At 43.3% G+C, this 25,582-nt stretch overlaps 1 protein-coding gene across 4 annotated transcripts in view; it reads left to right on the top strand.

The window, feature by feature from the left end:
* Positions 1 to 25,582, top strand: part of ARAP2 (ArfGAP with RhoGAP domain, ankyrin repeat and PH domain 2) — a 1,514,823-nt gene that overhangs the window by 227,713 nt on the left and 1,261,528 nt on the right. For all 4 annotated transcript variants that reach the window (XR_013608339.1, XR_013608340.1, XM_078678359.1 and 1 more), the window contains exon 5: positions 12,835 to 12,908. Coding sequence is in view for 2 of the 4 variants with exons in the window: in XM_078678359.1 (XP_078534485.1) it covers positions 12,835 to 12,908 (74 nt within the window). In the remaining 2 variants the exon portion in view is untranslated. The remainder of the gene's footprint in view (positions 1 to 12,834; positions 12,909 to 25,582) is intronic.

Genomic DNA, 25,582 nt, shown 5'->3' on the forward strand with positions numbered 1-25,582 from the left:
GTAGGAGTGTTCTGATTAACTCAGATACTCTGTCCATCACCACCCCCTTTTTGAAATTATTTTGGCCACCATGAGTGTGGAAGGGTATGCTCAGACATGAGTCCCTTGCTCACTGCACCATCAGGATTCAAGCAAGCCGGGCCGAAGACGGCTGTAATGCCAGAAACCGGTCCCCGGAAGCTTGTTTCCTTTCCAGTGAAGAATTGGCTTGGTAGTTTGGTCTGCCCTGTTCCCATGATGCACTGGGCCAGGGACAGACTAATTTGCATATAGCCAGGTTCTGAACTGGGATGGTGCAGTGAGCTAAAAAACGGTGATGGATCAAGCCCTGATCTGTTGACTGGGTAGGAGTGTTCTGATTAACTCAGATACTCTGTCCATCACCACCCCCTTTTTGAAATTATTTTGGCCACCATGAGTGTGGAAGGGTATACTCAGACATGAGTCCCTTGCTCACTGCACCATCAGGATTCAAGCAAGCCGGGCCGAAGACGGCTGTAATGCCAGAAACCGGTCCCCGGAAGCTTGTTTCCTTTCCAGTGAAGAATTGGCTTGGTAGTTTGGTCTGCCCTGTTCCCATGATGCACTGGGCCAGGGACAGACTAATTTGCATATAGCCAGGTTCTGAACTGGGATGGTGCAGTGAGCTAAAAAACGGTGATGGATCAAGCCCTGATCTGTTGACTGGGTAGGAGTGTTCTGATTAACTCAGATACTCTGTCCATCACCACCCCCTTTTTGAAATCATAAATCTGACAAATGCATAGTTAAGGGTAGTATTCAAAGGGTTAAAGCAAGCGAGGACCTCTCCTCTACAAGATCTTATGTATTTTGCAAACCAATACCTTTGTAACAGGGCCCCATCTATCTTCTAGGAGATAAGTACACACGCATATCACGTGTATTATGTCCTCCTTGTGTTGGCTGCAGAGCTGACACATTTCCTGGGCACAGGCTCTTTTCCATTTTGGGAAGTGACAGGATAGGAGAATCACCCCCATTCTCAGCCTTAAAAACTGAAGCTTAGTACGTTCGTTAAAAGTGATCATTAGGTAGCTCTGGGGTTTCAATGGTGGATAGGTACGTAGAGTCATCCAACTGTGGTTCCCTATGGAGAGGCTGGCCCTGTCTTCTAATGAGGAAAGTCGGTTTGCATTGATTTTTGCTAACCTCATGAATTCATGGTGGCTAATATGTAAAATCCCAAAGGTGGTTGAAGCCAAGAGAACTGAGGCCTCGGGACAGGTAATAGTAACCCGCCGACCTGTGGCTTGTGTTCAAGTGAATCCATAAATTGTGGGCCAGACTGCCCTCTGTAGACGCCCTAAGCTTGTGGTAGCTTATTAGAAAGGCCGCCATACGGGCCAGTGCCTGTCTGCAGATGTCGAATTCCAGTCTGATTTGTGCTGGTGACGTGTGTGAGGAAAGCTGGAAGATTGTTCTTTACATTTTTGAAACTGTTTTGTCCAGTTGCTCGCTGTCCCACCCTTTCAGAAGCTTGTGGCTCCTGCCCAGAAAGGGAGGGGGGCATCCGAGGGTTACTTTGCTTAGGTAAACTGGTTCCATGGGATATTATTGTTAAGTCCAGTGACATTAGCGCCCAGGCGGAACACCCAGCGCTGTTCCTTTTCTAAGAGGCCAATTTCTGATGGTAATTGCTTTATGATTGTCCGCTGTAGGTCATTCACTGTGTGGGTTTCAGACAAGTAATGTGACAATTTTTGTGGTGCTTTTTTTACATCGGACATTACTTTTATGTTCGCCGATTCGGATTTTAGCTGGTTGTGACGTAATGCCAATGTACTCCAGCCCACAGGGGCACGTGATCATGTACACAACGTTCCGGCTGTTACAGTTGGTGAACTTCCTCTGTTTCCATTCCTGAATTTTACCCATCTTCTTTCTTTGGTTAGGTGGCACGTGCTGCAATAGCCACAGGGATGGTGGCCCTGGACAGACTGTAGGGAGGGATTGTTCGTATCTGTGGCTGTGCCTATGCATAGTCATGTGTGGACCAGCATGTCCTTAAGGTTCCTGCCTCTTTTGTGTGTGAACATTGGTTTCTCTAAGTGTAGGTCACCACAGGTAAGGATTCTACAATGTTTGTTCAAAATATTTGATATCGTGTTGGAATGGGTGTTATAGGTTGTTACGCAGATTGGTCTGGCGTATGGATCTTTGGGAACTTTATCTTCCAAAAGGGCCTCCCTGTTATTATTGCGCGCCCTCTTCATTGCTCTGTCTATGATGGGGGCATGGTATTTCTGGTAGGAGAGTTTATTTTTTAGATCTGAGGCTTGCTTCTTGTACTCTGTAAGGTTGGTGCAGTTTCGCCAGAGGCGAAGAAACTGCCAATAAGGGAGATTGTCACGTAGGTGACGCAGATGAAAGCTGTCATACAGCAGCAGGCAGTTTTTTGATGTTGGTTTAAAATGTCTAGTGGTCTTCAATGATCCCCCTTCAGGGTATATATTCAGGTCCAGGAACACCAGTTGGTCCCGGGAGGCGGTGCTGGTAAATTTAAGGAAGGAGTTTTTCTGGTTAAGCCACTCCATAAAGCTCTCAATTGATGGAGTGTCTCCCTCCCAAATGACCAGCACGCCGTCAATGCATAGCTTCCAGGTCTTAATGTTGTGCCTGAAAGGGTTGTCCTGATGGAAAATTCTGCAACTCTCCAAATGATGAACATAGAGACCAGCCAGGCTTGGAGCAAAAGTGCTCCCCATGCTGGTCCCATGCTTCTGTAAGTAGAGAGTGTTTCCATACAGAAATACACTTTTTTGTAAGGGCCAAGGCTATGCATTCCATCACCAGGTTCCTTGATGTTTGGTACTCCCATGGATTAGAGAAGAGAATCTGCTCAATGATGTTGAGTGTCTCATCGTGGGGCAGGCTGGTGTACAAGCTCTCCACGTCGAGGCCCAGGAGTATCTGTCTCTCAGGGTCGAAGGTTAGATTCTGTAGCAGCTGCAGTACTGCTTTTGTGTCTCTTCAGTAGGTGTCAGTCATCTGAACCAGAGGGCATAGGAAAGCGTCCACAAATTTGGACAGAGGCTCCAAGATTGAGCCTATGCCTGAGACTATTGGTTGCCCCGGTGGATGTGCCAGGTTTTTGTGTATTTTGAGAATGGTGTAGAAATAAGGGGTCCTGGGTGATTTCTGGATCAGAAATTCAGCTTCCTTCTTTGACACCCAGTTGTGTGCTAGAGCTTCTAACACCATTTCTGTGATCTGGATCCGTAAGGATTCCGTGGGGTCTTCCTGTAGAACAGCGCAGTTTCTCCTGTCTCCCAGAAGTCTCCTGCATTCATTGTCGTAGGCCGCTGACGTCTGTATCACTATTGCCCCACCCTCGTCGGCAGGTTTTATAGTGATCTCTTTGTTATTTGATAGTTGTTGAATGGCTCCTTTCTCCAGTTTGGTGGTGTTTTGAAAGGGAGTGTGGCTTTCCTTGGTCATTTTTCCGAAGGTCCTCCATCACTGCTTTTTCAAAGGCTAGAATTTCAACCGGTAGAGTGGAATCTGGTGGAGTAAAAGATGATTTCAGTCTTAAGCCTGTGTCCATTGATTCAAAGGTGGTGGTGCTCTTATCCTTAAAGAAGGCCCATAGCTTTGATTTCCTCATAAATTATTGCATCTCTGCGTGGATCTTAAATTTATCCAGCCTGTTGGTAGGTATAAATCCCAGGCTTTTTTCTAGGACTCTCCTCTGGGTTTCCGTTAATTCATGTCCTGTGATATTCACCACTAGTTGCCCCTCTTGCTGGTTGACTCCTGCTTGTTGAGTGAACCTGGCATGCTCCTTGTCGAGACGTGGGGGTCCTCTGATTCTTCCGTTGTCCATTGCACATTGTTGTCTCTCCCGTTCCTGCCCCGTGTGGGTCCCGGGCTTGATCCTAAAAAAAGCGGTGACCCATAATAGTTATAATCATAGTCGGGTGCCCATTTTTGGTATGGACCACCCAACGGAGGAGGTCCATATGGGTATTGTTGAAAAGCCTTGGGCCTTGGTAACCGCCCCATCCTCTCTGTCTGGGATTATACGATCTTTGGTATTGCTGACCTCCTCTCTGGTTCCTGAAGGTGTTCCTCCTGCTGGAATTGGAACCGTTGGAACTGGTATCTGAGATATCGCTATCCAGATCACTGTTAAAGTCTCTGATTTCATGGCAAACTTGGATTTAAGAATCAATTGTTCGAAAACTTTTTGTATGAATTGTGGTTCTGGGGCTGACAAAAAGAAGAGAACAATGTACATTGACTCAAAACCCTTGGATTTTACCACGACCTTTCCCTACCTTGGAATTTTGTTTGATCGTACAGGATCATGGATCAGAGCCATTGAGACAAGGAGACTGTTATTTTCTAAGTCTTTAATGGCTCTAACAAATGTTAGTAGGAAAATGGGTAGGAAACCGATCAGGGAGCTCTTATGTATTTACAACGCAACTTGTGTTGCAATCGCTACATATGGTGCTGGTATCTGGGGATACGCAAACGTAAAATCGTTGCAGGTGACTGAAAATTGTTTTATGCAACATCTTTTAGCAGTCCCGGACAGCGTATCCACTTACATTTGCCATGTCGAACTTGGACTACCGTACCTAGAAGACGTTATTAAGGTACAACCTGTTCTCTTATGGCATAGGGTATGGACCACCGAGGAGTGCACATTCAACCGTCTCATCCTGAAGGATGCGCTGAGCCTCGATAATGTCAATCGGATTAAATGGTTGAGTTATGTAAAGATGTTCCTTACACAAATAGGCCTTCAAGATTATTATGAAGACCCCTTATTGATGTGTCAGATCCCTAGGAAAGAATTGAAAAAACGTTGTATGAGTTATTTAGGGGATCAAAGAATGAAACAGGAAATGACTAAATCAGTTAATAATGATTACAAGTGATATCCAACCGTATTGTCAATTACAGATGAGAAACTTTGAAAGGTTCCTACTAGTATGTTTTAGACTAAATTTTTTATTTAGACTATCAAGTTTTCCTATTATGAATGATTGGACAAAGCAGCTTAATAAATGCCCATGTGATGATTTGTCAAATCAATCAGATATGCATATCCTGTTATTCTGTAAATTCTACACAATTCCTAGGAAACGATGGATTCTGCCAATATTGAAGTATTTGAATTTTAGACAGTGTCGTCCTGCTTTTCTAGCTATCCAGATGTTAGATAATATATTTACTGTTGCATCTGTGTCTTCCTTTTTTAAAAATGTTTTTAAGTCACGAAAATCAATACACGTATGAAATTTATTAATGCCTATTTTGCTGTAACCTTTTTTTACATGGATATGTATTTTATTGTACTTTTATGGTTGTTTTGGAATAATAACCGAATAAAGTTATTGAACTGAACTGAACACTGTTAAAGTCTTTTTGTAAGTAGTCATCCCTTGTGTAGGCGCTCTCATGGGTAAAATGTTCGTTGTCCTTCTTAAGTTTGTTGAATTTACTTTCAGCAGGATTACCACCACTCGAACCAAGTGAGTACCCTATGCATCGCTGAATTTGCATTCATTCTCCTTACAGAGTGCAATTAAGCACAGGGTGCCCTCCCGTTTTGTAGGCTCATGATGCAATTGGCTTCTATATAGCAAATATGCAATCTATCTAACTTTTTATTCCCAATTTAAAAACTTCTTTTACCAACTCCATGGAAGTACTGCAGCGACCTATTGGAATAGATTTGTATATAGTGTGTGTATTATGTTAAGTGTTGTATATGTCTAGTATCTGTGCCCTTTTTTCAGGGCACTGCACTGACACTGATACGCTTATAGTTACGTCTAGACACTGTGTACTTCACCTTTACAGGTCACGATCTTCACGTCCGGAGTGTTTCCACTCACCTAATGTTCCATTTGTACTTTTGTGTTCTTTTACAGATCAACATTTAAGGTATTACCTTGTTCCAGTCCATTTGACCACAGTAGGCACATTTGGCTACATTTGTACATCAATTCTACACATAATATTCCTTATGTAAAGATGGTATTAGACAGTCACATGTGAGTAGGGTAGGGGTTTGTGCACCCATCCTGAAGAAACTTGTGGCTTCAAAACATGTCGACGCATGCAGGAGGTTATGTACGTTAAATACACCAAACCTCCACCTCACTATTTTTAACAATACCAGCATGGAGGTATATTAAAAATCTTTTTACTCCTCACTTGCCAGGTATTTTTTAATAACTCACTCACCATCCACTCCTGACCCTACTACTCATAACCCTCTCACACTACACATAGTGATTACATCAGTGCTCCTGTGTACCCACTGGTTAGTAGCATGCTGCGTTCCGTAGAGGGCCGCAAAGACCCCTATGATGAAGCATGACACCAAGGGTCCTTTTGGTGTGTGAGGGATATTTAAAGAACACAACGTGCTTCCCACCATTGTAGGAAACACATCCAACCCAAGACTATTTTGCTTTTTTTCGCCTATCTTGTGTGGGTGGATTCTACTTGTTTATAAATTACAGTTGGGGATATTTAATCCACTCCCTGTGTCCATGTGGACATGTTCCCTCTCCTTTCCCTCCTTTGATATGTATAGTAATTTGAACCTCCCAGACCGTGCTACCCGTAGGGTCATCGATCTGTTCGTAGTGCTGGTCTGATAGTGGAAGGTCATTAAAGTGGTCGTGTTGAAAGAGATACCACCCTGACTCCAAAATATTGGAGGAAGCTATCTTGGGGGGCACGCCCCTAGGCCATTTATGGTGTGCCAGAACCTAGAAGAATTGCTGGTCTTTATGTCATATAGCAGTTTGGCCCAGAATTATTTCCAGGTATTCCTTCGATGTTCATGTTTGGTGTCTTCAATTGTCTACGCGCCTCTCTTCATTTGCTTATGGTATTTGAACCCATTGGCATGCAGGGGGAGCTTGGTTGGGTGCAGGCGTTAATAATACTTATTTGATGCTGCTGGCCGCCTTGCACCTCAGTGTTTCTCTGCTTCCTACTCCCAGCAATCCCTGGGACAGCATCATAGACTCCCCATTAAATACCCGTGCTGCACTCATGAGAGCAACATGGTGATTGGCGTGAGGGGCTGGTTTTATGCTTGCTCAGGCATGGGGAGTCTGTACTGTTTCTCCAACCCAGCTATCCAACACAGTTGGGTTGGAGAAACCTAACTGTGCCTGTCAATTTGGCTGGACTAAGATGGCTACCAAACCGACATGTGCACTTAGCAGTGCACATCACTCCACCCCATCTGCCATGGCACAGACTGGCCCGCCCCTCCCTACAATCACTGGTTCAGCTAACAGCTTACAAATAAAATATTGTTTTATTTTCCAGCTACTGGCTCTGAGCCAGTGGGACAACGCTCCTCCGACACTGTGGAGGAGCCAACGCGATAGTGGTTATACAGCAGCCTTGAAAGGTGGAAAAAGTACAAGCAGGGCAAACCAAAAATCAAACGCTGGCTAGGCCTTGTTTTCCTCTGGAAACTTTGTTGCCTCATTCTGGTCCTTTAAAAATGAGAAATATGACTGAGTGTCAATATTGCTTGATGCTGCAAAAGTCACACCTGGTCTCCTACATCCCCATGGTCTTCAGATTATGTTTCTAAACGCTACCTTTTTACACCCAGGAATCTCTTTATGTGTAGTACAGTCCTCTCATAAATGGTGTGGTAGTCGTAGGGTAGTCTCATACAGGAGTCTAGAGCCTTTCAAGTAAGCAGTATGTTATTCCATGTTAGGCCCTTAGGTTGCAATCACAGAAGGTAGGCCCTTTTATGACTATATTCACCCTCCAACTATAATCCACCTCCCAGACACCCCAACATACAGAAAACAACATTCCATGCACCGCACCACAACAGCCTTACAGCTTCCACTCTTCATATTCTATAGCATGTTCACTCAGTCCATGCACACATAGAACAATCATGCCATACCTCAACATCTTGCTGTATACAAAGGACAAACTAGACATGCCACGTTTCTACATTAGCTAGATGGACCTTCTTTACTGGAATTAGCCTCTTTCTTCCTTTCCTTCTGTGTCCTTATACCAGCTGACTGGATGGCAGCCAGATTATCCTTCAAGAGTTGTTCCAAATCCTATCAGCCAAAGGAGTTCAGGACTCCTTTAGGCTTATCTCTGCAGCGTTCTGACAGAATGCTTCTTTCTACCTTCTACTTCAAATTTAGCTACAGCAGTACTACTCATCATTTAATCTTATTCCAAAATTCACACCTAATTACATTTTTGTAATCAGAATCCATCAGTTTCATTTAGATTAGTAAAGTGCATTAAAACTGATAGGTATTGACAACTGTGCATGATTACTTGATCTGTGCTTCTCTGCCACATACCCCTTGGTACGCTGCTGATGTCCATGCCCTTCGTTTTATTAAACAAGCTTACAGTGCTGCATGGCAGCAGAACCTCAGGAGAATCAGGAGAACTACACTCCTGGGGCAGTGGCAGCCACTCCAATAGGGCGTAGGAGCGCCGGCCCACTGCTTTCTCGCAGTGCGAGAAGCAGAAAATAAAATGGTATTTTAAATGCCATTTTATCTTATGCTTCTCACGCTGCGAGAAAGCAGAAGGCAGAGGTATGCTTGGTTGGGGACGGACGGGAGGATATGCCTGATTGGGGGTTCGGGGGAGTGGCTTGCACAACTCTGAGTGCAGTGACTGCTTGGTCGGCCCAAAGCAGTCATGCACACTCTATATTTTCTCTATGTAAGCTGCCTGCAGCCTACATAGAGAAAATAGCCTCCCAACAGGTGCCTGGCTGGGCGCTGTCCAGGACTCCGCACCCATCACAACGCTGGGCGCTGTCCAGGACTCCGCACCCATCACAACGCTGCCATTGCAGCGTTGTGATTGGCTACAGGAAGGGAGGGAGGAGGGAGCATACTTGTTCCTGTTCCTGCTTTGGACCGGCCCAGGAGCAGAGGCGGTGCGGGACCAGGATAAGGTAAGTTTTAGTTTTATTTATATTTTACAACCCCCGCCCCGAAAATTGAGAGCCTGGGCTGCACACAAGGGGTTCCCGTGGTGTTGGACGGATCCGCCTGCTGCCCGGTGTGCACCCGCCACGCCAGGGAAAGCTGCTCCGAGGTGCAACCGTGCCACGAGGAGAGCGGGCTCTACTGCGACCACAGCAATCTTTATTCCAGGGGCATTGTTGATGATGCAGTGAGTCTCCAAACTGAATGCAAAATCATTGCTGTTTTATTCTGTTAGTGGAAATAGCCTGCATTCCATACGGGGCATTGAAAATGAGTAAAACTGCTGACTTCACCTGAGGGCTAAAGGCGAATGAAGGGCCAAGGCCGGAGTGATGATCGTGTGAACTCGTCAGACCACGCGCTATTAGGCCAAGGACTTGCTCCGTGGAACAGGGCACCTGCATGGGTAAGAGAGCGTCTGTGACCGCCACTTATGCAGGGGGCACTCATCATTCAGGCATTCATTCAGGGCATCTCCACAACAGTCATACATTCACTCATCCATGAAACATGCACAGCTGTTGCTACATCTCATTCACGATCTGCACACACTGTTCATTCATCCATCAGATATGCACACCCAACACTACTCATATCATTTGGACATTTTCCCAGGACATCTATAGGCAGCCACTCCTCATTCATTTGCTCCTCCAGGTGTTCTGCACGCAGTGACTGGTTCATTCACTCATCCAGAGGGTCTGCACACCGCTATCTTACTGCTCATTCACATACTCAGACGAGCGATTCCAAATTCAGTCATTCCCGTGCATGGGTGTATTGTCACCATGTTTATTAAACTTTCACCCCAATGTTTTTTTACTTTGAATGAACTGTTGTGGCTACAATGTGCATACAGTGCTCGTTTGAATGAGGGTGACGTGTCTTACTGGAATTTCATACAGCCCACATGTGCATAATATATTGGATCCAGAGCTGACCATGTACTTATCACAAATTAGCTGAGCATGGGTTCTGTAATAATGATGTGTGTACCCACAGTATTCATCTGGTATTCTGCCTTGCCTGTCACGGGAGCCCTGGAATCCCCAAATGAAGGGCTGTTAAAATACGACGATTTTGTATTCCACTTTCCTAAATGTTTTATGCTGATGTGCGCTTTTTATTAATTGCTGTTTCTGTTAATTGCATATTAACTGAGAATACTGCACTTTTCAATGATTTTATTGTCTATGCTCGAAAAACATTGCTAGATATTCCTTCACTCATTCAGAAGATCTGCTCACCTGTCATGCCTCCTTCTGACATGCAGCCAGGAGAGATGCACATGAGGCATCTCTTATTCAAATATTCATCCAGGAGATCTGAACATAATCCACCCCATCAACTCCTCATTCAGACATCCATCCACTCTATCTGCACAGCAGCCACACCGGGTGCTTTGAAAGTTCCCAAGAATTTGAATTCCTTGAATCAGAGTGTCTGATTTTGTACTCTGATGTTTTCTGCTCACTTAAGTTCTACTTACATGTTCAAAATTCGCTTTAAATCTAACACAGAATAATGGAATCTAGTCAGCCTGTTGCTGCGAATAGTTGAGCTGAACATTTCTTGTTTGCTTTCCTGTAGCCTGAAAAAATGTTCCAGCTTTCCATCCCCCCCCCCCCCCCCACCCCAAACGGCATTTCAGAAAAGTCATTTTGTCCAGCGGGGCACAAGAGTCTCTGGTGGCATGGGTCCCCTTATAGAGCCAGCTCTGCTCTGCAGAGATTCTTTCCCTGATGACATTGTGTAATTCTGAAACAAACTGTTTTAAATACGATTTTCTTTAATTTATTTTGAATGTAGGTGGTGTTAGGGGCTATTATTGAAATTTTTCAGAGATATGCGGTTTGTTTCATGCAACATCCATATAAAAACCTTATTTTACATCAAAACAGGACCTCACATGTGAGAAATTTGAGATCATCACAGAGATTATTTGCAGTACTATTAGTGAGCATTATTGATGGTAAAACTAGAATTTAACAATTGCTTTATTAATCTTCTTGCTTTCTCAAATATGCCTGAAAATGCACCATTTGCCCGCTCTTATATTCAAAATTTTCTCGGGGTAAAACATCCCCCCCGGAACACCCTTGTGACTGTCGGGCACGCTCGCTGCACTCGCTCGTCACAAGCCACTCACCACAAACATTTACACTCACCACTTTCAAGACTCACCAGCCACCACTGTCCTGTGGCTTAACTAACAGTAAAAGGACATGAAAACACTGTAACAAAAAAACACAGCAAGAAGCAGGTTGCACAGAGACACTGCACAAATTATCTGTGAAAATATGTACACGTTTTTCATTGACTGTATTTCCATAATAAAGAAAGACCTAGTGCTGCTGACTTTGCCAGTGCGTGCTGTCTGTGTGTTTGAAGGGGTCAAGAGTTTATCATTTCTATTATCATGGTAAGCGTGCATTAAATACAGGATTTTGAAAGCAATGAAGTGGTCAGCCTAATCCAATCTGAGAGAGTTAGGCCATGCTGGTTCTTTATGAAAAAAACTGGTCCAGGGTAGAGCCCATAATGTGCTTAGGAAAGGTGCTATTTTGTAGGAAGTTGATGTCCGATAGGAAAAATTTGATGAGGGATATGTGTCTCTTCAACGTTTTCTCGCTGGAGACTCTCCCAGCAAAATCTGCCACAACAGGAAATAGGATGATCAGTGCAAAAATAAAGGAGATTATCAACAATAATCTTTGTGCTGCTAGGTGGATAGTGAAAGATGTCCAGCCTCATTGGTTGAGGTGCTGTTTTCACAATGATGCTGTGGAGTAAGAAGAGTTTACGGAGTTAATCCTTAGCAATTAAAGGCACACATTGTGGTTAGAGACAATACCCCACCTTCTTTTACTTTATTGAGGTGGAGTGTGTTGATTGTTAGTGTTGGGTTAGTGGTATGAAAGATAAGTAGAACAGGTTTCCGGGAGTGCAGCAGGTGGGATGAAAGATAAATAGAACAGGTTTCCGGGAGTGCAGCAGGTGGGATGAAAGATAAGTAGAACAGGTTTCCGGGAGTGCAGCAGCATCGGAGCAAAGTCCTAGATGAGGAAAGCTATTAAAGTTGCATGAAATACAAAATACTTACAGAGTAGGAGGGCAACTTTGATGTAATTTGCAGGAGATGGGCCACTGGGTTGAGAAGTGCTAATATTTTTGAGGTTGCTTGGACAGATTGATATTTGATTTTGTTCAGGAGGTCTGTAGATTTGGGTAATAGGGTAAGTTGTAGGACCTTTATCAGAGAATTCGTCAGTGCCTGGTGTGTTAGAGTTAATATGCGTAGGGATGGTTCGCAGCACTGGGCTTTTCAGGAGAAAATGCGTTGAGTGACATAGAACAAGTGAATGTGAGAGCAATTACTCAGAGAAGAGTGTTGGTGGGAGAAAGAGATGGAGAGTGTGGCTTGAAGGCTTTGTAACATGTCAGGCAGGTGATTCAGATTAATTTTGATGCAAGCAGTTTGTTTTTGGGAGTGAGTAAAGAGTTTCCGCTGGTCAGTATATACATATGTGCACATGTGGCTATTTCACTGCACTATACAAAATACTCCAATTTCTTACTAGAGCAGAGTGTTATGAATAGATTATTCTTCTTGGTTGCTAGCTCACATTTTATGGCCAAAAAATTACGTACAATTAAAATAAAACTTTGCATCCAAATTTAGATTCTAATGGTAACTAGGGAAAAGAAAAACGTTGCATCCAAACTTGATTTCTATAGGTAAATGTAGAAAAGAGTGAAAGACGGATACTTGCAGTTTTAAGTTTCAATTAGTATGTTCTATTGACGCACGCATTTATTTTCTTCTATTTCTCTTCAGGATTTTGAGACTGAATTTTTTGATACTGAAACTGGGGAAATGAATGAGGAGGATGCTCTTTACAGCACAGCATGGTGAGTAATTTTCGTTTCATATATATTTTCATATAAACATACAATTAATACTTCAGGTGTTTAATTAAATCCACAGTTGCAAAATAAAGCAAATCAAAACACTTATTTAAAATCAACATCTGTGATTAGATTTTGAATTCATCAATGTGTGTAAACGACTTCTGAGTTCTTAATGTTCGAGTTTGAGTGCAAACAGTATCATTCTACCGGAAGCACATTTTAAAATCTTTGCATTATTTGAAGGCGACATTTTAAATACGTTTTGAAGTATTATTTATATCGGAGAACATTTTAGTTGGATCACAGCTTTTGGTATTCAGATTCTCGCACTAAGCAACTGCCATCACCCTGAGCAACTTACCGATGACCTAACATGCGCCAGGCAGGTGTCAGCAAACTCATCATTCGAATTAGCATGTTCCTTTTTGTGACCGCAATGAATCCGGTATGATACATCTGGTTTGGCAAAGCAGCAAGTATAACTTGTTTGTTTCAATAGAGTGACCCTACCATAGGGGAAAGTACTTCAATGTTTGCTGAGTTTGTGTGAATAACGGGCAAGGGCATATATATGGATAGGTGAATGCGAGAATAAGTCAAAGCTTGGAGGAATGAATGAATGAGTGAGTTTACTTACTTACTTTCTGAAAGATGACTGAGGTGCACCTGTCTTGATGAAGGAAAGGGAATGTGAGTAAAAAGAATATTTGGTGCATGTGTGATAGTTGGAGGAATGTGACATGTTGGAAATGTTTATACAGCATGGGGGCATGACTTTCCATGAACAGAGTAAGATGCTAGGGATATCTTATCCCGAACCTACCGAATATTTTTACAAACCACAATTTTTTCATTTAACTGGTAGTACATGCCAATGGGTGCCTATAGTGTGGTAAGAATTGCAAATACTTTGCTACCAGTAAAGGAGGGGTGCCAATAGTGTGCCTGCAATTTCCACCATTTTGCCTGGGCCAGAAGTGTGCTAGGGATTGGCACCGTCATGCTATGGGCACCACATTATTAAACCTACAGGTATGCTGAGAATTAGCACCTTAATACTATGGCCAGACATTTGCACTAATTAATTAGTATCCACAACATGCAAAGAATTACCACCTTTATGCTCATTTGCTTATCCATAGACTCCATGGAGGTATTAGTGTGCATTGGGAACCACCTGTTTCATACCCTGATCACCACATTACTACTTCTTCTAGGCCAGTGCTGTGGTTCTTGGTATGGAAGAGAAAACTGGTTAGATAAGGAGCTGCCTTCTTGTCTTTGCAGTCTCACTCGATGTCGCTTTTGCTGTCTAAATCATAGCCACCATTTTACTTGGAGTTAAGGCCTCCCACCTAACCAACTCACTCTGACATAACAGGACGCTTCCTTGGGCATACATCCTGGCTGGGATTCCAAGCAATTTTCATTGCCTTTCTTTCTAAAGTTCTGTCTTTTTGACGAGGTACTGTGACCCGCTTGGGATTGGATGTCGCCTGATGATCTCTACCCCTTTATGTCCTCCTCTGACTACAGTACACTTAGCAGTTATTGCTAGCTGCTTGGGATCAGCTTTCTACAAGGCAATTAAGGAACAGCTGGAATTGCTTTAAACACTTAGCCCTCAGTTGCTCTGATAGAAAGAGGTATTACAACATACTTTAATCCACTGCATTCATACATGTAAAGCATTCATCACGGTTTCTTTTTGCACTGTACTACCAGGTCTCAAAACATATCCAGTTACTCTTACTATGGTTCATAAAGTTGTGTCTATTGTGATGAGGTGCTGAGGTCATCATATACCTCCTACTAAAAACTTTATGCATATTTTCTTATTACAGTGTGTTCAGATTTGTTATCCTGCTGATGCCATCAGTTTGAGGCCTTCTCTTGGAGACCTCTAGCTGTCATTGGATACTGGCTAGCATCAGGTGACAGTGTCAGAGAACCACCAGAACTATGGCACTCAATCTGGATTACCAAATTCTTCACTTTTGGCGCTAAATTCAATCTAGAAAACTAAGTGAGCTTTGTGTTTGCTGTAGAATGTGTTACAGACAGAAAACGCATATTCAATACAAAAATAGTCAACAAGACTCAAAAATATCAATGTTTAATTAGCGCAATGGGGTGGGGGGTCTAGACAGCTGAATAAATACCAATAAACACTACTTTCTACAGTTTAGAAAATACTGAGAAACGTCCATTGAAATCCACAAAAATAAACACTGAAAACAGAGAAGTCCCTTTATTCACTATAGCACAGGTACAGTCGAAGTGGATGTTAGAAGACGTTACGTACAAACAGAAAGGATCATAATACAATAACAAATTAACAATTTCACTGTTCTAAGGCAATTACAAGGGTGCATGTCCATGGCACCTTGTGAATGTAAAAGTCGTTTGAGGGTGGAGGAAAATAAGAAAAGTTTACTGTGCAAAATGGTAAGTATACGAGGTATTTTCCATGTTTTCAGCAACTTGGCAGCAGTATCTTTATTGTGTAGGTAGAAAGGTTCATGCCGAGACAGTGTACAGGAATCCATACTGGAATCCATCAGGAAGCAGTCAACAGTTTCAAGAGCAGTACTTATTTCAGTCTGATTTTGAAGGAATTGAAACATTGGTCCTTGCTTGACAGGGGCGTAATATGTGACCTTTGGTGCAAAATTAAAAATATTCTTAGGCTAGGGTAGATGCTGCAACAATTTGTTTTCAATGGGAGATATTGCATGAGTCCATGTCTGCTAATATAATTAATTTATTTCTCAGCTAATGCAGTTGTTTTATTTGAAGCCTTTAAATATCATACAAACGTGTATACAAATTGGCATGGAACACAAATAAGTGAGAATTAGTATCACACTTGTTTTAATGAGTCTTAACTGTTGTTGAGCACCACTGCCACTATTTTATATGGGACGTAGATTTAGTTTTGTATTATAGTGTAAAGCTTAGGGATTTAGCATTATGTACCAGTTCAAAGCTAAGATCTGCTCATCTGAGTTGTGTAACCTATCCATTCATGTTATTATTTTGAGGGTTGGCACCAACTGACAAGAATTCAGTCTTGTTTTGTTTCAGATTTAGTATCCAGCTTGTCATCCAGTTTTGCATTTTGGAACAGCCATCCTTTTGATATTTGATTATTCTACCTATAGTGTTAGTGAATGGAGTTTCTAGAGTGCTCGGCTACTCGAGAGTGTCCGGGCACTATACGGTCTATGAGAAAAATACTGATGAAAAGGGTAATTACTCTGAGCAAAGTCAGGACTTAAGCTTTTTCTTATAAACAGCTTCAGCCTTTCTTTGACTCAAATTTAGAGGGAGCCTGTTCCACCCTACTGGACCCCAGAAAGAAATGGAGTGACCACCTGCTGTAGCCAAACGATCCCTAGGGATCTTGGCCAGATGATTACTGGATGAGCGTAAAACTCCCACCGGGCTGTGTAAAGTCAATTCTAGCCGGGAGAGAGTCAGATCCAGACTGAAAGAGAGCTCTATGCATTAAAAGAGCTGATTTGAAAAGAATATGTTTTTCAATGGAAACCAATGCAGATTCTGCAAATCCCTGGAAATATGTTGCTGTCTTGGGAGAACAAGAACCAACTGAGCCACCGCGTTCTGAACAGTCTAGAGTCTATTCAGGAGATACTTTGGCAGGCCTGTGTATTAAACCTACATTTGTCGATTGTGGAATGACATATAAGTAGTAGAGGTGCAGATTATTTAAGAATTCCCTAGGGGTTCATGATAGAAGTTGTCAGACCCAGTTGAGGGGGAAACAGGCAAGCAGGGTCTAGTGGGCTTCAACCATGGGAAGTTGAGGCTGTTTGCTTCTGATGGCCCAGAGTAGGTCCTTCTAAGGCTCTGTAAACTGGGCTGGGTAACCCTTTACCATTTGACTTTTAGTAGTAGTGATGGTGAGCAGTGCCCGGCTTCTCAGGCAGGAGGGGGGTTTGCACTCAACAAACATACATTAGTATATTTGATTGCCCAACCCAGTGCTTGACTTTCAATGAAAAAATACTTCAATGCACACTAGATCTATCTACTACACATAGGAGACTGTACCAAATGCAGTTTTGTATCTTGGAGCTAGATAAGGCCAGCACCTCTTCTTGCTTTTGCCCTCCCAGCCCCTTATGTTCCAGTCAGTTCTCTCTTGGAATTTAGTTACTGTATAATTGGGCTAAGGTTCCCATTGCCTCCATAATCTTGTGTTAATAAGCAGTCTTTTAACTCAGTTAACAGGTTTTCACCCAGCAGTTCTCTTTTAACCTGTGGACGGGTCAGGACAGTTGCCCAGATTCTGCGATGCTCACTCTTTTCCAGGCTTGAGTGAGAGCTTCATTGTCTAGGTCTGCTCCCCCCCAGTCTCAGGAATGCTAGCAATAGATGTCCATTTTCTGGCAAAACACCCCACGTTCATCTCGAGTACAAGGTCAGGCTTGGAGGGTCAAAAATGGGTCCCCAGACCTCCATTGTTCTGGTTCGCTCACACAAAGCATGTATTTATCGCACAGGTCACATACAAAAACACACACAACATACACTTGGAATTTTACCACTAGGTTCTGAGTTAGCGCACAGAAGTGGAGCTTTAAGAGAGTGGGCCTATAGGTCTTCACTCCAGTGACACAGATAAAAGGTCTGGTCACAATTGTTAATTTACAAAACACTGTATGTGTCACCAACACTCTGTTTACAAAGCCATGGTAGGGAAAGTAGTCCACTACCTGTACAATGGGGACTTGCTTGGTGCGCCCATCCTGAATAAAGCACTGTTACAAGAGCTCAATAATGTCAAGGGGCATAACCAGGCTTCTGCAGACACACTGGATAAGTGTCAGACTTAGACCATAACCAAAAACCAGGGTAGCAGATATAGACAGTGGGCCACTCAGGGCAGTGGAACATGACTGTACCGCCCTTCAGGGGACATTATTGCCTTAACAGATGTTAAATTGTATGGCAGTCAACATGGACCCCTGGGGAATTCCCAAAAAGCATTTTTATAGGTCATGAGTAGGAGTAATTTACCTTCTCCATGTTGCCGCTATAATTTGAAACACAGAAGAAGTATCACTTCAGAACCAAAACATGAGGAGAGGATGTTCAGTGAAATGAATTGGTCAACTGTATGAAGTGCTGCCAACTAGTCAAATCGGATTAGTAGGCAGGTTTCATGTTAGCCGCACATGTGGTAGGAACTGACGTTGATGCTGTATGTAGCCATATGAGTATTTTGCCCCCTGGAAAAACCTGCTTAATAGTTGTTTAAGAGACTGTTTAATGGAAAAGTTAATTTAATGGGTGATTGTTTTTGCTGAAGTCTTGATCAGCCTTAGGGTTTATACATATCATATGTATTGTTTGTTTCTTTAGGTGGGGTTTAACTAGGCCTTAGTAAAAGGATACTTTTATGGTGTTCTACCATAACGGAAGTGAGAAGGAAATTGCTTATTTAGCTAGGTGAGGTTGAATTGGATCCAGGACGTTACTATATTCTTTGGATGAGGCAATTATTTCTTTCAGGTCTCCAATTGCAGCAAAGTATAAATGATGTACAGCCTTCAATCTGTAGCTTCTTGTTAAGGTGTTTACCATATGGGCAAAGTGTATCTGGGAACTGAACAGTCTTATCAGTCTCTGTTAGAAATGGGGGTCTCCAGTTGGCAGAGGTAGGTACCTTTTTCGAAATAGGCACCCATGCGTCTAGTCTGGGAAAGTGGGATACACACTCTAGATAACCCCTGCTCTACCCTTGGTAGTTTTGCACGAGCAGACAGGCTTATCACAAAGGCAATGCGTAAAGTATTTGTACTCAGAACACACAGTATTACAGTGATAAAACCACAAATGGAAATCACATCAATTAGGAAAGATAACGTATCTTTATCTAAACTTAACAAGACCAAAACGACAAAATCCAACATACAAGTATTAAGAAAAATGACTTTCAAAAGGTTTTAGCAACTGAATCCATGGAAAACTATGGATGCGTGAATTCTTGCAAAGTACCTGTCGTGCGACAAAATTCACCAAGCTAAACAGCCACAGCGATGCGAAGCTTAAAAAAACAAAGAGATGCGTCATTTCCTGAGACCTTCATGGATGCGATGCGACAGTGCCGCTGGGCACAGGGGAGTTGTGCATTTGGTCCAGTCTGTAGAGGGAAGCAATGCGTCGATTCTGAGATGACTCCGATCTGCAAGTGACGTGGCGGGTATAACTGCCACACAGGGATGGTGAGTGGAAATCCGGGATGCGTCAGCGAGCGATGCGGTAGCGTCGAACGGCGCTGCGGATATTTCTTCAAACCTAATCCCTCGATGCATCATTTCTTGCAGCGGCGATAAGCGATGTGCCGGTTTCAGCAACGGCGTGGCGGTCCGTTGAGATTCTTCTTGCAACACGGCGTTGGAAAAACTGTAGCTACAAGAACTATGCAGCGATTTTCTTGTTGTTGCGTTGCTTTCCAGCTCCCAGTAGCAGAAACAACATCCAGAGGACCACACAAACACAGGCACTTATTGGCAGGTCAGAACTCCCAGCAAAGAAGTTCAGGGAAGCTGGGGGTGAAGTCTTTGTGTTCCTGAGGCTTCAAAACAGGAGGCAAGCTCTACTCAAGCCCTTGGAGACTTTCCTCAAGCAGGGGACACAGCACACAGCTTTCCTTGGTAGAAACAGCAATGCCAGGCCAACCCCAGATATACAGCAAGGGCAGTACTTCTCCTCAGTTTCTCCAGCTCTTCTCCTTGTCAAAGGTTCTTCTTGAAAAAGTAGTCTAAGGTTCCTGGGTTTTAGGTCTAATACTTATACCCCAAAATGTCTTTGTTCTCTTTGTGCAGAGAAGCCCTGTGCTCAGTCAAAGCCAGTTATGTCCTCTCTGGTACAGCTTCCTGGCAGGGGGTGGAGACAGCATTGTGGAAAGCAGAACCGACCCATTCAGGTGAAAGGAAATCTCCACTCCTACTCTAAATGCAGCTCAGGTCTATTCAGGCCAGCCCTGACTCATCAGGCTCCCTGAAGCCACTGCTCCTCCCCAGCCCCTGACTCTCCAAACCTAGACAGTAATCCACATCCTATCAGAGGCACACTGGATAGCTAAGCAAGAAAATACCTACTTTCTAAAAGTGCTATTTTTAAACACAGAATGTAAAAAAAACCCTCGGTAAAAGATGCATTTCAACATTCTGAGTTCAGGCATACAAAACTTTATTTTTCCTATCTTGTTCCCAGGGGTAGCTATGTTTATAAGATGTTATAAGCTAACTCCTCATTCTATCCTATGGAAACAGATAGCCTTTCAATCGTGAAAACACAAAATTGGCAGTAGTTCACTATCAGGACATGCCACACAATTCAGGGCGTGTCCTAATTTTCACATACACTGCACCCTGCCCACAGTGGTACCTTGGGCCTACCTTAGGGGTGGCCAACATGTAAGAAAATGTAAGTTTAAGGCCTTGCAAGGGGGTGCACTTGCCAAGTCGTCATGTTAGGTAACAACTGTTCACAGACCCTGCAGTGGCATGACTGAGTTACCTTTTCTGAGCTACTCATGTGGGTGGCACAATCAGAGCTGCAGGCCCACTTGCAGCATTTAATTTTCCTGCCCTGGCACACTTAGTGCACTTTACTAGGGATCCTACCAGTAAATCAAATATGCCAATCGGGGAGAACCTATTGTAACAACAATTTACACAGGGAACACTTGCACTTTGTCACTGATCAGCTGTGGCAAAGTGCCCAAAGTATCTAAGCCAGCAAAACGAAATCCAGCACAGCATCAAACATAAAGGAGGTAGAGGTAAAAAGTCAGGGGAAACCACACCAAAGTTGCCAAGTCTACCCGTCTCATTACATTTTTACACATTTTATCTTCAAAGAATTTGGCTAATTCATTGCTCTATAACAGAGTTGCTGTTCCAAGCCAGTATGTATCTTGAGGCCTTACAATTCCAGATGTGTTGGTCACTGTTTGCGGCACCTTTGATCTAACTGGTTTTGGAATGTCTTTTGTGATCACATGGTGCTTTTGAGAATACAGTAGTTCTAGGTGAGGTAGCTCTAAGGGATTGGATCTGTTTTTAGAACAGGATTGGGGCCGGGTTAAATGCAACAAATACAAAGGTGTGAAGGAGAAGTACATCATAAAATGAACACTCTAAAAGAGGCTAACAGTGGGATAGAGACGAGTCCTCAACTGAGAAGCAGGTACCTGTGCTTTCATTAAGACTTCCCTGTGAAAATGCATGCAGTAAAAAATAGACAAGGCCACCATAATTAAACTCCTATTGGCAGTGAGTCTGCTATCTGTTGATGCCTATCATCCTAGACCACTTCCAAATATGATTTTATCACCCATACAGTAGCCCTCACTGCAATGTGGTTGATCGCCCTCTCAGTGGTACACTGACACTAGTGCAAAGATACCCACCTTTACTAAATGTTTCTTCTACTGCCTCATGGCAATAGAAAGAGACATTTGCTGCCTAACTGCTACCCAGCAGGTTCAAAATGGTTGCAATTTCCAATAATTCTGTTAGAAAGTAAAAATGTACACATAATGGCTTGCAAATACAATTTTCTGAAATGTAATTTCACTGCAATTCATAAGGATTTCCTCCAGCGCTTCTCGAAAACTGAGACTGTCGCTGATTCACAGGATTACTCATATGAGCAAACATTTACGGATATGCAGCAAGTCTACATTTACGCATGCTGAAATGAAACGCAAAAAGCATTTTTTGCCTTTACAACTTTTTTTTGCTTGTTTAGAGGGAAAATTATTGCCCCTAAATTGAAACCCGTTGCCCTCCATCCTCTCCAGTTTTGAGGGTGTTTTTTCCCTCCATATTCTCACTTTAGATACAGATTTATTGTCGACAGGTGCAAATCTCCAACTAAAGCTATTTTAGGGTTGTACATAAGAAATGTTTATGAATACCAATAATCATGCACAGCTGTTAGTGTACTCTTACTTTAGAAGTCCGCTGGAACATGGATCACTCACCACACACCCCTAGGAGCACATTTTATGACATAAGAAGCTTTGCCATACTGATGGAATTGGATGCAAGGGACTGCCACAAATATCATTTCCATCTATGTGTCATTTTGGTGTGGCAATAGTTTTAAGAATTGGGTGTACTCTGTGACACTGTACTTAGCGTGTACCTACCCTATCTATTTCTACAGACCTTCAGAATCTATGTCCTCATCTGTGTCCTTCTCAGCACCAACATGTAACTGGTGCAGATCTGCCACACATCTCTGTGTGTTCTCCATGTCTACGTTGTACAAAATGTTCTGTGGTGTCCTGTGAAGGTTCAACACATATATCCCTCTGCCTTCCTTCTGTATGTTCTGACATCTTGATAAAAACAAACAATAACAAGTAAATTAGTCTTGTGTGGCAAATGTTTTCATACACTCCGGCCTAGGCAAGCCATTGATCTTTCCCAGGAATAAAGATAGTCTTATGGAGAGCACTGTTAGGTTATGCAGCTTTGTAGAGCACACCATCACGCGGGAGGGTATCCTGCTGCTGAGCAGGTGTGAGTTTAGCCAAATGTAGAGCCTAGTGGGACTACTCAAAAAGACAATTCTGCTGCTTCTTGTGGAATTGAAGAAGTGAGGAGTGGCCTCTTAAGCGTAGCTGCACTTCATTCCATGTGTTAAGTGCAATGTAGGAAAAAGCTCGACTGCTGTATCTGTTTTTCTGTATGCACATAATTTGTGCAAGTAGGAGTTCAAACTAGCGAAGGTGTCCGGAAAATTTGAGAAAGCAGATTTGATTGTAGAGGTATGCTGGGCCTGTGTTAAGTAGTGCCTTAAAAATATTGGTGAGGAGTTCGAATTGTGCTCATTTATGTATGGGGAGTGAGTGGATCTACGTAGGGGAGGTTCAGAGCAATTCTGTTTGCCAAGTGCTGAATGATCTGCACCATTCTGGTGACTTTTTGTTGATCCCGGCATATAGGGTTTTCCTCTAGTCGGCTTGCTTGTGATGAGGGTGTGCATTATGGTTTTCAGGATGCTGATTGGTAGCCATGTGAAAATCTTCCTTAGTATCTTAATGATATGTAAGCATGAGACAGTGACAGTGTTGACTTGGGTGGTCATGTCGAGTTTGTTGTTGATGACAATCCAGAGGTTCTTTGCGTGGGTGGTGGGATAAGGTATCGGTCTGGGCTCTGTTGATCAGCAGGTGTTGTCCCAGGTTGAAGTACTCTCTTCATCTTGTGGGCGAGTTCAGTGATGCGGGCATTGGATTTGATGAAGGTACTGGGTGTCTTGTCCATGATGGACAGATTGAGTTGTGTGTCTTTGGCATAGAAGAGGATGTTGATGTCATGAGAGCAGATGAGGCTGGCTAGAGGGATCATGCATGTTTTGGAGGGTGTTGGGCCAAGGGGGTGCCCGAGATGTATGGTGTCATACTGACTGGCTGGGTCCTTCCAGTCAGGAAGAAGCATATCCACTGAAATGCACGTTTTTAGCTTCCAATGATGTGTAGCTGTTGGATTTGGATGGGTGGGGGACTGCAGCAGACTCTGGGGGGAAAACCATGAGGATGAGGGCCACTAGGTCTCCTCCATACAGAGTCATGCAGATGCTATCCATGGTGCTATGGGGGCAGTTTCTGTGCTGTAGCTGGAGTGGTGTTGAGGAGTTGGTAGTCATTTAGGTATTCAGGGAAGCATCTGTTGATGATTTTCTCCATTGCTGGGAATGGTCGCATCAAGATTGTTTTATAGGTGGCAAGCATTAAAGGTTTGACAGAGGGTTTCTTTAACAATGGGGTTCAGTTTCATGTTTTTAAGTTTCTGGGAAGATCAATAAAGAAAATAAATACCCAATAAATAAATGGGTATGAGCATGATGCTGCTGGGTTGCAATCTTCTCGAGTTAGAGTGGTGGGTGCAGAGGTACCATGGGGCCTCTGGATGGATGGACTTCATGGCGGTGGCGGTTTCTTTTGGGGTGGTGATGAGCCATGTCGGTAGTAGTGGTTCTTTGGATGAGATTGGAAGGCGTTTTGTAAGGCCTGTCCAGTCTGATTATGGGTTGATGTTGCTGTAAATGGTGGTGAATTTGTTGCTGAAGAATTGAGAGAGATTATTGGAAGTGGAAGTGATTGGCAGCTGATGAGGTGAAACCCTTCACAATGTTGAAGATGTATATGTTTCTGTTCATCCTTAAATCGATGCTGTCTGTCACAGCAGCATGTTTGGTGGTCTGCATCATTTGATCTGAGTGTCTTAGAGTGGTGCCTGTGCATTGGACCAGGACGGGGATGCTGAACTTGATGAGGACGTAGTCTGTCCAAGAGACCGGTGATAACTCGTCAATATGTATGTTGTCAAACTTGGTGAAATAGGGGTCAGGAAGTGTCTGGAGGTGTCCATGATCTTCAATTAGTGCTATTGAGTGAGGGGGGTGTTGCCCTGGTCTTCCAGGTACAAGTCCAAGTCTCTGAGTAGGATGTATTTGCTAGCATCGAATGAGAGTAGTGTGACAAAGTAAGCAATGGTTTGAAGGTACTTGGACCTAGTGATCTGTAGATGAGAGTGCAGCTTTGGAGAATTTTACCGTGATGTAAAGCTTGAAGGACTGGTGTTCTGAGTTGGAGGGTGACTTGTCTGTGGAGGTTGTGCAGCTGATCGTGCTGTTGTGGAGGATGGCGATTCTGTCTCAGGGCTTGTGAAGTCTGCCATGCCTGGCTATCTTGTAGCTGGGGGCTTTGGCAGTTTGGCAATATGAGGTACCGATGCGAGGTGCGACATTCAGCCAGGTTTCAGTGAGAAAAAGTACGTCTGGGGCATTGTTGTGCAGCAGGTCCCAGATTTCTGTGGCGTGTTTGGTGAGTGAGCAAGTTTTGAGGAGCATTAAGTGTTGCATGGGTGGTTGTAGGACTGTGTGAGAGAGACAGGTTATGGATGCTGTCATGCAAGTGCAGTGAGTGCTGATAGTGGGCAAATATATGAAAACTTGCAGGAAGTGCAGGAGAACACATGCTTGATGTTGTGTGTTGCTGTGAAGACACAAAACCTGTCTACCACATTGCAAAGGCCTTGATGTAAAAGGGCGACATCCACCCCCACCTCACCGATTTAGACCTCAGCGACTGCTCAAGAGGCTTGTGTTGCTTGTAGGATGGATTCCGTGCCGGTAGCATCCAAGGGCACTGAGGCCGGTGGGGGGTCAGTGGCAGGCTTAGAAGCATCTGCTGATGACATGATGTATCTGTGCTTGTCCATTTTTATTTGTACCTGAGAGGAAGATGGACGTCATTGCTCATGGTGAAGTCACAGGTATTGACCTAAGGCCCCCAAGTTGTGCTTGGGCTGCCAAATACGGGGGTATATGGCCAGCATGTACCGAATCACTGACAGAATATCAGAAACAAAAATATTGTGTGGACAGAATATTGTGACAAAAATATTGAGAATCAGAATTTGAAGAAGGTAAGTGCACATGGGTAAGTATAGAAGTACTATTCTTAACTCCACATCTATGACCCTTGAAGATATATATAGATATAAATATAAATATATCTATATATCTATATATTCATATGTCGATCTACATCTGAAAGGTACATAGGTGTGGAGTTATACATTTATATATATATATAGTAAAACTTTGCTTAACTATAG

Source organism: Lissotriton helveticus, chromosome 2_2 (assembly GCF_964261635.1).
Source record: "Lissotriton helveticus chromosome 2_2, aLisHel1.1, whole genome shotgun sequence".
NCBI classification, from domain to species: domain Eukaryota; kingdom Metazoa; phylum Chordata; class Amphibia; order Caudata; family Salamandridae; genus Lissotriton; species Lissotriton helveticus.